This window comes from Sturnus vulgaris, chromosome 4 (assembly GCF_052056855.1).
Source record: "Sturnus vulgaris isolate bStuVul1 chromosome 4, bStuVul1.hap1, whole genome shotgun sequence".
Classification (NCBI taxonomy): domain Eukaryota; kingdom Metazoa; phylum Chordata; class Aves; order Passeriformes; family Sturnidae; genus Sturnus; species Sturnus vulgaris.
This window is the reverse complement of record NC_142246.1, coordinates 47,336,469-47,352,662: the sequence shown is the minus strand read 5'-3', so window position 1 is coordinate 47,352,662 and position 16,194 is coordinate 47,336,469. Positions and strand designations below refer to the sequence as shown.

The 16,194-nt window shown below is 38.3% G+C and overlaps 1 protein-coding gene across 1 annotated transcript; it reads left to right on the top strand.

Annotated features, from left to right (window-relative positions):
* The first annotated feature begins 464 nt into the window (after positions 1-464).
* Positions 465-15,516, top strand: RRH (retinal pigment epithelium-derived rhodopsin homolog). The gene is made up of 7 exons (XM_014878301.2): positions 465-5,685; positions 9,042-9,232; positions 10,806-10,905; positions 11,599-11,752; positions 12,115-12,283; positions 14,332-14,510; positions 15,385-15,516. The coding sequence occupies exons 1-7, from the start codon at positions 5,580-5,582 to the stop codon at positions 15,512-15,514; spliced, it is 1,029 nt and encodes a 342-aa protein (XP_014733787.1). The 5' UTR covers positions 465-5,579; the 3' UTR covers positions 15,515-15,516.
* The last annotated feature ends 678 nt before the right edge of the window (positions 15,517-16,194 follow it).

Here is a 16,194-nt window from a genome sequence, read left to right as displayed (position 1 = left end):
GAGAGAAGATAGCAAAGTATATTTTATGAATTTTTCTTTATAAATATTAATGAAAGCCAAAGGCATTAAGACAGTTTTCTTAGAAGCTGCTGTCTGATGAACAAGGCAAGGTTAATACTGTACATCAGTCATTGAATGGTATCTAATTACAGTGATATTAAAATGCTAAGGGTTTTTAATTGGCCCTGCATCCCCCCCTTAGCCTGTTTCTCTTGAGGTTTTGATATCCTGGTATTGCACCTCTGTGGTGCTCTGGGTTTGTGTAGAGCTGAAATTAAATAGCCCATCATAGGGCTCCTCTGCACGCAATGCTCTCAGTTGTGTTGCTTAGAAAGGCACGAGTCTGCACGAGTCTTTGGTCTCTTTAAATGGATGCATAATGAGGATTGTTGGAAAGATAGTGTGACTGTGTCTTCCTGAGGATGAAGGAGACCAGGATCCCTCTCTGCTCTGGAACTTTGGAAGTAAAATAGGTGAAAATAGAACTTCCCTGGTTTTCTTTCAGCTGGAGCCAGGAGTCTGTTCACAGAACTCTCCTACCAAGCAGTTTTGAAAAGGTGTCTGTATGCAGGTATTTTGAACATCTTATTCAGTGTGAAAAAAGTTCCTTTCAGAATTGATTGCACTGTTACGCTTTTTAACTGATGAATGCAGTAACAGGCAATTTAATTATGTTAGCCTTATGCTTAACAGAGGGCAACAGGTAATTTTTCAGTACCAGGATTAGACAATTACTGCGTTTTAACAAATGTGACCATTACTTGTAATAATGTCAAAAAAAACTTGGAAGAGTGAAAAAAAAAGGTAAAGAATTCATTTAAATGTGAATAGATGCTGCAAGGGACAATAGATAAAAGTGTTTCTCAGCTTAAAAAACAAAACACAGAACATTGAATTTCTGCTAGGTCTTCTTTTGTGAGAAGAAGCTGAGTCTACTCTTAACGCCACGAAATTCAGGAAATGAGGGATTCCAGGTTTTTTCCTGGTATTGCTACAGGCCTAACTTTAGCAAGGTCACTTAAATTCAGTACTGTGAGAATGATTTTGTTACTGTGCATTGCTAGGCCTAAATGCCTCAGGGCTTTGATTTGAGGCTTTAAAATTGCCTTTTCTCTAAATTCTTTGCAAGTAATTGCATTTTGGGCATTCCACATTGCTGCTGAACAACACAAACCAAGTGCAGCTGCAATGTCAGTACTTGTGTCATGGCCAGCTGGCTTGAATCTTCTTTTGTTATTGCTCTGACTTAGGAAGACTAAGGTAACAGTCCTCACACCCAAATTCATGCAGCTCTTTGCTATACTTTAGGGACATTCCTTTTGCCAGGGTGTCAGAAGGCTCCTGCCATAACCTGTGAAGTGCAAGGTGTGACAGGCGGTGTTTGCTTGCAGGCAGTGTCGCCTGGCAGCCCAGGACCACACCAGTGTGTTGAGCCTCTCAGCAGATGGAGCAGTGAGTCAACCTAAAGCACTGCCAGGCAAAGCAAAAGGCTTTGACCTCTGTGTGCAGAGGGGCTAAGCAGCAGTATCCATTGCAGCTCTGGAGGAGAGATTGGCCTCTTGGTTATAGGGAAGGGAATGCATTCCCAATGGAGAAATGCATGAGCCTGTGTATACAAACTGCTGGATGGATTTTATGCAAATAGCCAGAGAAAATTTATAATCTTAGATCTCCACGATGTTCTTAGGGTGGAAGAACATACGGGGGAACTGGATGTGTTTGCCATATGATAATACCTTTTCCTTCTCCGTTCTGGGGAAGAGGGTTATTTGCAAGGCACATTCAGTCTCTGTTCTTCATTGTCTTCTCTGCCATGTTGTGACCCTGTCCTCCTAATATAAGTAAGGTGCTAACAGTAACAGATGAAAATTCAGTCTCAAAAAAATTAAGATGTCTTGTCTGCTGTGTAATGCTGTAATGAACTAAGACAAAGGTTCTCTAATTTTATATGACATTTTTCTCTCAGTCCTGAACTTCTAATTCAAATTCTAGCTGTGAGTCTGTCACAGTGCTCCTGATCCTAGTGAGTGAAATGTTCCAGTTTTATTTATGTGTGCAATTACTTTTACTCTGCAGAGAATAGGAGAAGGGCCCAAAGGTATTGAGACAGAAATAGGTATGTTGGCAGAAATGGCAAATTTCAAGTACTTGTAGTGTAGGGGAAGAAAAGTCCCTTTACAGTCTGAAGTGAGGGGAGTGGGGGTAAGGCGTTATTGTATGCTCTGGATAACAATTTCGTGTTCCCTGTATTCATTCCCCTTTCTGGTAGCCTTTGGAGAACATAGCTGGACCATCTAAATAGCTTCTCACTTGCCACCTACTCCAGCAGTACAAGGGAGTTTGCTGTCCTGGAAATTCCTTTGAAGCTCAGGTGGGCTTCAGAGCAGCTCAGTACGCAGCAGTAGTGGTGTCATCTACCTGTGTCCTTCTCCACGGCCATGGCAGTGTTTGACTCAGGTGTATTTTGTGTGCTCATTTTGAAAGGTGCATCACCAGGATCAGATTGCTTACAAGTATTAGAAGACCTGGAGCCTTTTGTCCGTGCCACAGCAAAATTCTGGGGTTATTTTTTTTCTTCTATTTGGGATCTAAATCCTCCTTAAACAGAGGGTGATACGTGGAGGTATATTATAAAGCTTAAATTGTTACCTATTAAGAATGGCTTTAGTCCCCCTGCATTCCTTGCAGAGTTGTTTATTTTCCTTGTATTTTCTCACAAGATGCTGAGATAGGGTGGCTCAATGTAGTTCATAGATTTGCTGTTACTTAGAGAAATTTGATGAAGTGCAGAAAATACTTGGGATATTTTAATGTAGGTGTGCAACACTGCCAGTTGTAGAACAGGAAGGTTTTTCTCTAGCACTGACTTGTACATGTGGATGCTTGCCTGAAGAAATGCTGGACTGTCATACATATATTGGTGCAAAGTAATTTGCAAAAAAGTTGTGTAAAGCATTGTCTTGGTAAGAAACAGTATTGTTTATTAAAAAAAAAAGTACAACTACTGTGTGATGTATGGCAAGTAAAAATCTTAGTTGGGTCATACATTTTTCAGGGCTGTCAGCTGAAAATCTCTATAGACCAAAACTTTTCTTACCAACAGTTTAAGTCTAGTAAAAGTCTCTGCGAACGAGGAGAAAGAGGTGAGTTATTAATTTGTTTTCCTTGGGGTTTGAACAATTTGCATCCGTTTAGGAGAAGATTAAAGGGACGTTTTGCCTTAGAGAGCCCTCCAGCGGTGGAGGGCGCAGTAAACACGGGTGGGATTGGCTTGGGATGGATTTGTAGCGAGGTTACTGCTGGAAATAGGAAGAGGTTTGGGGTTGGTTTTGGTTTACAATTTATTTATTTTTAATGCAAAAGGTTCGTTTCTCTACTCACATCATTCATGCATTGATACACGTTTTACATATAACTGAAAGCAGCTTGCTAAATCTCGCATTACCCCACATATATATAGAGATATATGCAAACTGAAGAATGAATTTAAATAGGAGTTACGTTTCCTTACTGGTCTGGGAAAAATGGGAAGGAAAAGCATCACCTGACTTTATAAAGTGCCCCTCTGACACCTGTGATGCTATGTTATTGAAGGATAAAAACAGGCTGAGATTTTGGATTTTATATTCTTATGCCAGTATTAATAAGCAATGTGATAAGACATATTTTATCTGGCTTAGAAGTTGTGGATTATTTTGATACTTCAATATTTAATTTCTTGTTTTATCTTTTTGGCTTCATTTTATGAACTACAGTGTTGCACTTTTGATGATGTCTGTCTTTAGTTTTGACTTTTTCTGTCAATTCTAGTTGCTGTAAAATTAGTAAAATTTGAGAAGACAGAAACAATTGGTACATAGGAGGGACTGCATTTATTAGAAAGTTGTATTTAAATGAACAAGTATAAAATTCCTTTTGTTAATTGCTACTGTGCATCTGGAATCCTATCTAAGGAAAAATAGTAATAGTTTGCTTTTCTGAGACATTCAGCATTGCAAGCTTTGATTTCTGTGGAAGCTACAAGATCTGAGGCACTTTTGAAAATCTTGCAAAAGTGTCAGAGGAAGAAAGCAAAGATTTCAAATTATCTTTCAGGGCAGGACAGTGTTGCACGAGGAAAGTGGCTTCATTGCCAAACAGATTATCTTTCCTTTCAGAAGTCTCCCACCCTGCTCCTGCCTAATCCTCTTTTGACAGGAAAAATACTGTAATAGTACAAATACCCGGAGAGCTGTGAGTGTAGATGTGGGATATTAAGGAAAACATTTGCTTGTAGGGCTGTGTCGCAAGACGGTGTGTAGTAACAATGACAAAATGCTGCAACTGCACAAGTTTATATAAAAATTTTCTTACCTTTATATTCAAAAGAAAGATGCCAGATGTTTGTCTTGGAGAACTGAGGAGTGGAAGGGAATGCTCTATGAGTATTTCACAGTTTAGAGAAGAGAGAGCTCTTCAGGTATACTTTCTATGGGATGACTGTATTCCTGTGTCACTGCACCCTTAGTGCTGCTCAGAAGGCACAGCCCTAGCCTGGGACCTGCTTATCCTACCTGTGAACCACGTACAACTGAAGAACCACTGGTGCTCATCTTTGTCACTTTTACCCCCACTATGAATACTGACTGAAGGCAAAAAAATGCATTAAGCGGGACTGAGGGGGAAAAGCTGCTTTCTGATATGGAGTGTAAATCCTTTGGGCAAGGACTTATTGTGGCTATTATTTATGCAGGGTTTTTTAAAAAGTCTTTGCTTTGGTGTGCTGGCACCTCATCATTGAAGGGAAGAAAACATGAGCTTTTGCTGCTCAGATCTTTGAAAAATGCCCACTAAGATGCTTTGGAAAATTTGCTCAAAGTAAGCTTACATGTATTGTGTTTAGGAGAGGGAGGCATATTCAACAACCATTTTCTATAGACCAGGCTATTTTAGAAATGTAGCAACTCAGTTTTCTGAAAGTCATGCTTCATTTAGGAAAATACTGGATTGTGTTTTTCTTGTGTCTTTGTCAGGGAGTTTAAATCAAACAAAGAACCTTGAAGAAGTAAGTCTTTAAAGATTTGAAGGGATGGCCTTTACAGTAAATGTATCCTGTTTTTAAGGAAAGTGACATTTGTCTCTTCATGTTGTACTGCAGGTTTTTGTGCTTTGTGTGATGATGGGAATTAGTTCCAAGACAGGCTGGTGATTGATTGAACTGAGTCAACTTTTGTTGAGGTTTCCAAAGCATTGCACAAAGAGGTCTGAGGGGAAAAAGTTTGGGGCATGTGACAGTTAATCTCATTAGCAGTAAGAATGAAGTTTAAGCACACTGTTCAAAATTTACTCAGTTCTGTGCTGCTCTTTGTTTTAATTAACAATCTCCTGCATAGATTGGGAAAGTAAACTTCTTTCCACTTCAGTCCAATTAAATCATGCTTGGAAGCTGTCAGTAGTGGGGGGAACTCCTCCCTACCCCCCTTCTTTTAACTGTTCAGTGAGTCTGTTGAATAATGAAAGAATTTGCCTGACAGGGTTTTGTAGTGGTTCGTCGTCTTGATGAATTATTGCAGAGGATAGACGACAGTCTTTTGTCGAAAATGCATTGGAATGACTCATCCAATTCCTCAGAAAGTGACAATGAAGCTCATTCAGCCTTCACACAGACTGAGCACAACATAGTTGCAGCTTACTTAATAACAGCAGGTATGGGCCATGGCAAATTGTTGCGTAACTTTTTAAAATAGAAATTGTAGATCTGAATACTCACTTTGTACAGTAACAGCAATAGTATTTCATTTTGTGTTAGACAGCTGTCTGATGGCTTTTCTCCATGTTTACTGAAAAGTTAGCAATCAGCTGCCTGACTGAAATATGCAGAAACATCTGAAGTGTGCAGAATCTCAGTTTTCTGCTCTATATTTGAAGGCAGCATTGTATCTCAAAAAATACATTTTGTTGATATGTAATTATAGAAGAGAGTGAGAATTAGTTTCTGCCAGCTTGCAAAAGAGATAAAAATAGGGCATAGCTGTCACATCTTGCATTTTTCTGTGATTGCTCGAAGCTATCTTGAGATTTCTCCTGGGCCACATGTTTGTAGTAATATATGTGTAGTCTGAACATGTGAGCGGGTGTCTGTTAGGGGGATGTAAGGGGAAGGGTTGGAATGTGACTTAGAGGGAGGGAGCTGGTCATTAATCAGAGAAGAGCAGATTCCAGTTGCAGCTGTATTTTTTACCAATGACACGTGTTAGAAAAGCATGCTGTGAGACTTCACATCGTGTTTGTTCCCTGTGACTCCAGTGGTCTTTGGCTAAACTTGAATGATTATAGAATTATTTTTATTCTTCCCTTAAAAACTTTCTCATTGTATAACCACAACTTCTTCACTCGTCTTTTCTGAAGCATTGAGTGCCATAGTAATGAAATATCCACTTAACCAAAACTGAAAACTACTGTGGTAAAAAACAGGCCTTCTATACATTTATTATGGAAAATCAAATCAGTTTAGTCTTTATTCATTGATCACAAATTTTTCCATGTTGTAGTTAGATTTTAAAATACTTTAAAATATTAATGTATTTTACATTTGTATGAAATAGTATCACTGATGGTCGCAGTTTATTTAGCATATATGTCTGAAGTGGTGAGTATCAAATTGCTGTTCTGCCAAAATGGGTATTTTTGTATGCAAAGACAATAATGTTTTTAAGGTCTTTAGAGAAATTAATAGAACAGCTACACAGAGCAGTAGGCTTCTTAAGAAGCTGTAGAAATAAATAACGGTAAAGTATTAGAAGCCTACATATACTTCTTATATTTCTATTAAAATTGATTATGTAGTATGTAACAAGGTGATATTTTCAAATAGTTTTGACCAGCTAGTATTTGGGATCACGGTTATCATTGGTGGTCATAGGGTATCAATTGAATCAACCCAGTTCTTCTTTCTTAATCTCACACAGAAATTAAATGTCTTGGGGAAAAAAAAAAAGTTGGATTACTTTGTGGTTTTAGTATTTTTTATTTCTAATTATAGTTGGGGGAGTCTAATACATCTTTACTTTCTTAATGAGAAATGTTTTTGACAATGAAGCCCATAAAGTATTTGAAAGTATGATTGATTGCTTTGCAAAAGCCTTACTGCAGCAAATTTCACATCTGGAAGATTTAAGCCTTGTTAATAAGCAGAAGTATAAGAATAAGAATGAAGTCTGGGTACAGTGTTCATCATTATGCCATTCCTTGAAAGATTTAAGTGTTTCTCTCTTGTTTTCTGAGAAGGAAGTAATTGTTAGACTTACACTGGTCTGTATATTCATTTTTGTCATGACAACGGGAATACTCAGGCTGCAGCAAGCTATGCTGCCTCATGGATGTTTTTCTGCTTATAGTAGTGAAATGCTCTGGTATCATTTTAAAATGGTAGCTGAAAAGGTAAATTCCATATTATACATGTACCTGATTTTCTTTACTTTGAAGCTGCTATTCAACATGGCCATGTCCCACCCCAAGCTATGTTCCTAAGCACCATACCTACACATTCCAAGGAATGGCAACTCAACCACTTTCTTGGGCAGCCTGTTCCAGTGCTTGATAACCATTTCAGTGAAGAAATTTTTTGTAATATGCAAAAGTACTCTTCCCTGGTGCAGCTTGAGGCCATTTCCTCTCACCCTATCACTTGTTCCTTGGGAAAAGACACTGACCCCCACCTGGTTTCACCATCCTTTTAGGTGGTTGTAGAGAATAATAAGGTCGCCTTGACCCTCCTTTTCTCCAGGCTGAACAACCCCAACTCCCTTAGCTGCTCCTCATAAGATTTGTACTCCAGCACTTGGACCAACTTCAATGCTCTTTTAATGGGGACTGCTAAACTGCTGCCTAGAGTAACTTCATTCATCTGCTTGACCTGTTCCTCAGAAACAGAGAAGAAATAATTTCTTGTATCTACATGTTTTTTCTCACTTTGTTCAAGATGGAATCCATCTTCCATCTTATATTTTTCCTCAAAACTTGCTTTTTTTTGCCCTATTATTAGTTTATCTTAGTGATAACAACATTTTAACGAATATAGGTCCCCCTTTTTCTTCCCTGCTTCTTGTTGCCTCCCCTCTCCCACCCTTACTTTTAAGATTGGACTGAATTATTAAATATAAGTGTGTCTAGAAGGATCTTTTCTTCACCCTGAGGATACGAGTTTACAATCCTGTTGTATGTCTGATTTCATTATTGGTAGCTGCAATATCTGTTAAAACATGCCTCACAAGAAACCTGTATATTAAACTTGTAATTCTCCTTTGCTCCCTCTCTCCCAAGAGATGACATGCTCTCTGTCAACAGGAGAGCTGACAGAACTGGCACTGCAAGTGTTTTTTTTTACTGTGGTATTCATTTCAGATCAGATCCTCAGCTCCTTGTGTATTTAAATTTTAGAAGTACATAGGATCAGAATCATTCCTGAAATGTGTGAGTATATGAATATGGTAGATGATGGTGTCAGTGTGGCCAAAAGATGTTGGACCTCTAACAGGAGACCTGCACCTGAGAATGGACATCCTTTGTGGTGTTAATAGAGAGATAGCTGAGGGTTAATTATGATTTTGCCTCATTTGATTTTAAAATTACTGAATCTCAGGGGTTGGCAGGGGCCTTCTGCTAGATCAGGTGCATAAGTTTTTTTTCCAGTCCTTTTTTTTTGCCAGTCAACCACCCTCATTCTTCTTTACCATGGAGGTCAGCACTGTATTTGGTGGCCAGAGTGTTTGAAGTGTAATCCTAGATGCATTTGAATTTCTGCTATGCTTGTCGTCATTGCATTGAAAATCTTAGATTTGGCAAATGCTCCACTGTTGGCACTCACTGAATCCATGTGAAGGTTGCCTAATTGGAAAAGCTTTTTTCTCCTTTTCAGGTGTCTATCCTCTTTGCAAAATTGCACTTGACTGAAAATAAATATTTTTTGGGACTTATATATTACAATAGGCTGCATTTTCTTCTGTGTGTGTATCGCTGGCTGGTGTACCTTTTGTAAAGTTTTCCTTTTTCTGTTTTTACAGGAGTGATAAGCATTTTCAGTAACATTGTTGTATTAGGCATCTTTGTTAAGTACAAAGAGCTTCGGACAGCAACCAATGCAATTATTATCAACCTGGCTTTTACTGATATTGGTGTTAGTGGCATTGGTTACCCCATGTCTGCTGCCTCAGACCTGCATGGAAGCTGGAAATTTGGATATACTGGATGCCAGGTATTGCAATTCAGTTAGAGAGAAAGTTTTCAGCACTTAAAAGCAAACTGAGAAATAAGTAATGTCTCTACCTAGTGTTATTTTAAGAGGTAAGTCAGAATTTGACTCTGGACTGAAGCTGATGTTCTATGGTGTCAGCAATTTCAGGAGACGGTATATTGTGTGAATTTCACTTTAAGCTTATATTTACAATCTGAAAACATTAAAATGTAACCTTACATCTATCAACTAGACATTTTAAAATAGCTCTAAGAAGGCTTACAAAATCAAATCCTATAATGAAGATGGTTATAGTAGTACAGGCACATTTGATGATTTTGCTGATAGCTAAAAAACTTTGATTGTGGCTACTGTTTTGATGGTGAGCTTGACAGATCTTGGTGAATTCTGCTTGGCAAATGCATGTCCTTTTTGGATGGGACTAATAGGATATCCAAAGTGAAGGCCTCTAAGGCTTTTGGTCTTTATTAAAGATTTAGCCTACTTTTAAGGGCTATCTATTTCTAAGAATAGAACTGACTGAAAAATGTAGACTTCCGTAGCAGAGAGATGGTGACCTTTGCTCACTGTGTATTGTCATTTTAATTTACAGTATTGATAGACTGTTGGGCATAAGTGCCCAGAAATATGAGCAGTAATGTGAAGGCATATACTGAAAATGTGTCAAAAGGCAAACATTTTGGACATTTATATAATGGATGCTTATCACAATCTGACATCACTTGCCTCAGTAGACAGTACCTTCAAGCTCAAAATTCAGTCATTGTTTGGCAGGAAGCCCCACTTTTAACATCTTTAGATCTGGATTGACATGTGGTGTGTTCACGTTGATGAGAGATCTCACTGATTTGAGAGTTAAGACCACTTGAAGCACAACTCGTGTTAACCTAAACCAAATGAATCCTGTGATCTGAGATGGCTGAATGCCATGTGGTTCTGTTGTAACTGCTGGTGCCATGTGCTCTGGCTCAGGGCTCTGTATTGCTGGCATGCCAGTGGTAACAAAGCCCTCCCAACCATCCTTCCTGGTCAGGCTTCCCATGGGATGACGGGGCAGATGCATTTGGAGCATGCTGGGATTGCAGCATTTGTCATTCTGTGCAAAAGATTTGACACACATAAAAATGGAGCCTGAGGGGATAAATCAATGGGTCATATCTGTGAAATCATCACAACAGATGAAAGAGTGATAATTCAGAACCTCACATTTGCTAAAGCTGTAACTCTTTCTCATGGGCCAACTGCTCCTCAGGTTTCCTTAACATATATTGAAAACATGAAATGAACCCCTCCAAATGCTGAATCTCAAAATTTACTTATTGAAGGACAGTGTTTCTTTGATTTTGAGACTGCTATCTTTAGGATTTTTACTGTGCACACAAGCAAGTGCTTTTGAAATGTTTACTTTTTAATAAGCCACCTTCAAATTGCCTGCATTGTATTAAGACCTTCAAGACCTTGCTTGTGGAGGAGAACTCTGGCTGAATTGTGTTGATTCAGTACACAGATTTATGCTTGTATCTTTGAAAGATTTCTCAGAAATTATTGTCTTGCTTGTTTGTTTTAATTTCAGATCTATGCTGCCTTAAATATCTTTTTCGGGATGGCGAGTATTGGTTTGCTGACTGTTGTTGCTATTGATCGTTACCTGACCATCTGCAGACCTGATATAGGTACTGACTTAGAGGCAAAACTCGGTCACTGTTGGGAGGAGTAAAATTCTGATTTGATTGTATTGTTTTCTCATTAAAAACTCCATGCTTTCAGCACTGGGCAGAACTTGAACCTACAGTACCTGGTTAAGTAATTTACCTAGTTGGCATATTGCTCATTAAAGTGAAAAATTCATAATTAGGCTGTTACTCTGTTTATAAATTGTGTTTTTATGGTAATTTTCAGTCTTTAGAGGGCCACATCCATATAAAGAGAAGCACACAAAATGCCTCTGGCCGTGTGAGGTTTTGACCTCTGTCAAGCAGATGTGAGCCTCTGTTGTGTTAACACCACCCTGGGTGTTTCTCTCTGTTACAGCCGAGTTGTAACAGTTAGTTCCTCCCCTGCAATCTTCCAAGGATGTACTTGAATGCAGTGTTGTGTAATAAGCTTTTGGCATGAGGTTGGGATCAGGTAGTGCCTGTATGCTGAGTTGGAATGGGTGATGGTGTTCAAGTGGCTTAAAAGGCTGCAAGGACTGAGATGTCAGTCAGCAGAATGAAAAGGTATGCTCCAGTGCTGGGACTGCGAGCCTTGGAAAGGGCCTTTATTAACTCATTATGTGCTTGCTGGAAGCCACTTGTCACTCTAGTTTGACACTGGAAAGAAGCAGCAGATGAGAACTGTTTGTGACTGCCTGTTCTTGGCTGCAGGAAGAAGAATGACCACCCGTAGCTATGCCACTCTCATCCTCGCTGCTTGGATAAATGCAGTCTTCTGGTCTTCCATGCCTACTGCAGGCTGGGCCAGCTACGCTCCAGATCCCACTGGAGCAACGTGCACAGTAAATTGGAGGAAAAATGATGCGTAAGATTCCCCCTCATGCTTTCACTTAGCTTTGCTGGCTCACTGAAGTCTAAGATTGTTTAATTCACCACTGTAGGAGCATAACTTCTTTCTGAAGTACGAAGCAAAATTTTAAACAATAATTTAAAACAATGGAAATAACATAGAGCAAGTCTAGAAAGAAACCTCATAGGAATTGAAATATGCTTCAAAACTTCAGTACTTGTAGTTTCTAATAAAAATAATTAGCTAAAGAAAATTTTCCTTATTATTTTAGAGCTTGTTACAAAATGTCATAATCAAATCAAAATACCAAATTCTTTGGTAGCTTTTCCTGGATGGCTATTTGTAAGTTACTCTGTTTTGTTTTTCTGTCTTATCAGGTCCTTTATTTCCTACACAATGAGTGTAATTGCTGTTAATTTTGTTGTGCCCTTAACAGTCATGTTTTACTGTTATTACAATGTTTCCCGGACAATGAAACAATATGCCAGCAGTAACTGCCTGGAGAGCATTAACATAGATTGGTCTGACCAAGTAGATGTGACAAAGGTAAATGAGTGCATGTTTTGTTTTAAGAATGTTCTTTATGTTAAAGTCCTATTGGAAAAGGGGTGGTGCAGCCTTTTAAGCATTTCAGTTTCCTATATTCCCCCTTTTCTTTTATACCAAATGTTAGGTGATACTGAACCTTGGCGGAAGCTTTTAGCTTGATTTATCACACTAGATTCTTTATTTTTGGTCTAATACCCTTTCCATATGAATAGCTACTTTGAAGGCTGGGAACACTTAAAATTTTTCTTGCCTCTATCATTACCTAGAAATGTACCTCCGAGGTGCCCTAGGAGAACTTTTACTCTGTGTCTGCAGAGTCCCTAGGCTTCCTGCTTGTTTCACAGATGTGTCTGGTATGAAATGGATTGGTCAACTCTCATTTGAACTCATGGCCTAGGAATGAGACTGCATTTCCAGATCCTAAGCTGTGTAATTCCAATCCCTTGTTCTTTTCAGTCTGTTGAGCTTATCTCTTATGTAAGCAGTGGCAAATGTGAGTTATGGCATGAAGTGATATATCCTGCCTGAAAGGTTGACATTCTTTTAATGTATAAAAGTCCTTGAGAAATCTTGAAGTTTACCAGCTCCTTTGATTTTCTGTAAAGATGTGATTTGTGGTTGGGCAGGATGAAAAAGTGAGAGAATTGGACAGAAGAGTATATACCTATGTTTTTGAATTACTTATCAGTGCAAACAGCATTCCTTGGAAAATTTTCTCACTGCTAAGTTCTGAAGAATAGTATTTTTACCTAAAAAAAAGTAATTTGAGTGTTTTACTTTTGTGAAGAACTTTCAGAATATTTGAAACTGAGGATTCAGTTAAAATTTTAGACTCATGTTTGTGAAGAAAATGCATTTTTTCTATTTTGCAGTTGAAGACACTGAGTTATAATAAAAAACAAGAGAGAGAAAAATCAACGCTTTAGGGTTAAACAATATCCTTCTTTAGATCTGGACTACTATCTGCTTTTTGCAAATTAGTATCCTCTAAGCTTTCTATGCACCAAACTTCTGAATGAAAACGTTCTTTTTTACATTTTGGTATTGTGTTTGCATTTAAATAGGGATCTTCTGTGAGAGTCACTGCTTATGTATTGATTGTGCTCTAGACCAGTTCATACAAAGTAGCTGTTTACTTCTTGTTTCTCATTTTGTTCATCATTGAAAGACTAACTAGTGGGGTAGGTGAGCCGCACTAGGGAATCCTGTGTGTATGCAACCCTGCAGTTTTGGTTGGTTTTCTAGTGGTTTATTTTGCCCTCTTGATTAATTTGAGATTTCCATTCCAGTTTCCATTACTGATTCATGTCCCTGACAAAAGCCAGAAAAGTCTGTCTCAGTTGATAACCTCTCCTACCTTCCACTATCCCCCAGTTTGTCACTGTCCAGGTCTGGCTGTGGCATAGCATGTCCTGGGGTGTGACCCCCAGCCTGCCCAGGTTGTTCTCTCTGCAGGCAGGCAGAGAAAACATGACATGTTAGATGCCTCTTCTGTATCATACTTGAACATGTCTGTAATGCTTCATTAAACCAAGCAGGCATTTCTGAGTTCCTTAACTATATGTCCTAGAACACTTACTTTCTTGTATTTCATGGTACCATAATTAAGCCTTATGAAACATTTTTATTAACAGCCAAATTAAATATTTGGCTTAAATTTTTGTCTCTGTTCATATTTATTGTTTGTAATAGCATCCCAGAGTGACTGGTTATGGGGGTCATAATTCATGTGTGAAGTCCTCTCTGGTTATTTAGACTCCTGATGGGCAGATATAACATAATGAGTAGTGCTGATTTTGAAGGAATATTGTATGTAATAAAATGACACCGTACCAAACACATGGCAGTGAAGTGTGCTAATAAATCCCCAAAGCGAGATCTCAGTGTAAATTGTCAGAATGTGTCAGGTGTGCTTGTTTATATATTATTTCACTAAGGATAGCTCTGTTTTCACCTAGGTGCATGTGGTTTTGTTATGAGGATTTGTTGTGAGGTCTTCATCTTGAGGTAATACTGGTTATGTATCTGTTCCTCTCGTTTTACAGATGTCTGTTGTGATGATTATAATGTTCTTGGTGGCGTGGTCTCCATATTCTTTTGTGTGTTTGTGGTCTTCCTTTGGAGACCCAAAGAAAATTTCTCCTGCAATGGCCATCATAGCTCCTCTCTTCGCAAAATCTTCCACATTCTATAATCCCTGCATTTATGTAATTGCAAACAAAAAGTAAGTGTTCTGAAATTACTACCAGTCTATTTAATGATTTTAGCATATCATCTGAGTATAGAAGGATCACCTGGAAAATATGGCCAGCTGATTAGTGAAGAGCAAAGAGTACACCTCTGTTAATTTACTGAAGATGACCTTTTAGACAGGAAAGCTTGAAATAAATTGTTATGATCATCGTCAGAACATCCTGAATGGATACATATGTTTGAAAACATATTAACATATCTTTTGGAAGTCCCATTTGTGTTTTCTCAAGGGGATTCAGTATGCAGTTTGGGTTGCATCAGTAGTAGACTGGTTTTAATGACTATGGCCAAAGTGTGTGCATCTTAGTGATGTGTAACTTGTGTAGATTTTCTTGTTTGATTTGGGATGTATCATATTCTGACCGATTAGGATGGATTGACCCTTTTCATTAAAGTAAATAGGTTAAGCCTATTCTGATTTGAGCAAGCATAACAAATGCTCTAATCAAGCCAGTGCCTCTGACTGAGGACTGTTTTGCAAAGAAGCATTCTTCCTGTCTCTGCTACCAACTTTCAAGCAGAGCCTGAACATACCTGCTGAGTCAATGGAAAAACATCTGTGTTTTTTTCTATTGGGTATGCTCATCTTCGTTGTGGCTGTACACTCTCCTGGAATAAACAAAAGCTGCTGTGATTCCTATTTAAGAATAAAATTTGCTTTACACTCTTGTACCTGGAAGTGAAAAAGACCCAGGTCCTTTTGAATTCCAAATACATGTTTCTTTATTAAGTACATTCTACTAAAATTGAAAACTATTGTAATAGTTAAGACCATCTTACCAATTTTTTCCCTTCTATTTGGTTCTCCAGCTAACTCTCTGTTTTCCCTGTCTTGCCTTTCGCAGGTTTCGGAGGGCAATCCTGGCAATGGTGCGATGTCAGACAAGACAAGAGATAACCATAAACAATGCTTTGCCCATGAGTGTATCTCAAAGTGCATTGACATCGCAGAACTCCAGTCATTTGCCTGCATAAGTTATATGGAAACGAGTGAAATCTGGGTTCAAGCTAATTAATCTTTTGGACAATTTATTTTTAAATAATAATCTTTCCCAGCTAGCTGTTTTGTGTTAGTCACATTAATCTTTTTAGAGAAGTTAAGGAGAAAAAACCTGCCAGACTTTAGTTTTTGAGAGTGAGGTTTATTGGTCTAATATGTCTGTCCCAAACAAAAAAGGGTAGCAAGGTGAACACTGTGACTCTTACAGAGAAAGACAGAACTGCAAAGGTCTTAGGTTCAGTAACCCCAGATTATATGTATATATTAATTCCTTTTATGAAGTACGTTCCACCAACTTCGTTTGAAAGTTTTCCACACTTCAAATGTTCTGGATACTCCCTGTGGCTGCATACGTGCATACTAAGTGCCCATGTTGACATGCTTTGCAAAGTTCTATTTCTGTGAATATATTAGGGTGTCAAAATACCTACACACACCCCATAGAATCTTTTATTAGGTTTTAGGATTTTGAAGGAATTTCAGCATATTTAAAGTATTTTTAAAAATTTGACTGGCAGACCAAATTAATTTGTAATAAAGACAGCTTTTGTTTTGTAAGTAGTATGTTTCTAGTGCTTGTGACTGCAAAGCAATTCCTGAAAACGTGACAAAATGTACCCTAAAGCTTCACACTTGGGAGGCATATAAAACTGGG

What these genes read in the sequence shown, in the direction of transcription:
- RRH (XM_014878301.2), top strand. Translation starts at nt 5,580, where the DNA reads ATGCATTGGAATGACTCATCCAATTCCTCAGAAAGTGACAATGAAGCT. An exon ending in AGCTTACTTAATAACAGCAG is followed by an intron (nt 5,686 to 9,041) that starts GTATGGGCCATG and finishes CTGTTTTTACAG; the next exon opens with GAGTGATAAGCATTTTCAGT. An exon ending in ACCAAGTAGATGTGACAAAG is followed by an intron (nt 12,284 to 14,331) that starts GTAAATGAGTGC and finishes CTCGTTTTACAG; the next exon opens with ATGTCTGTTGTGATGATTAT.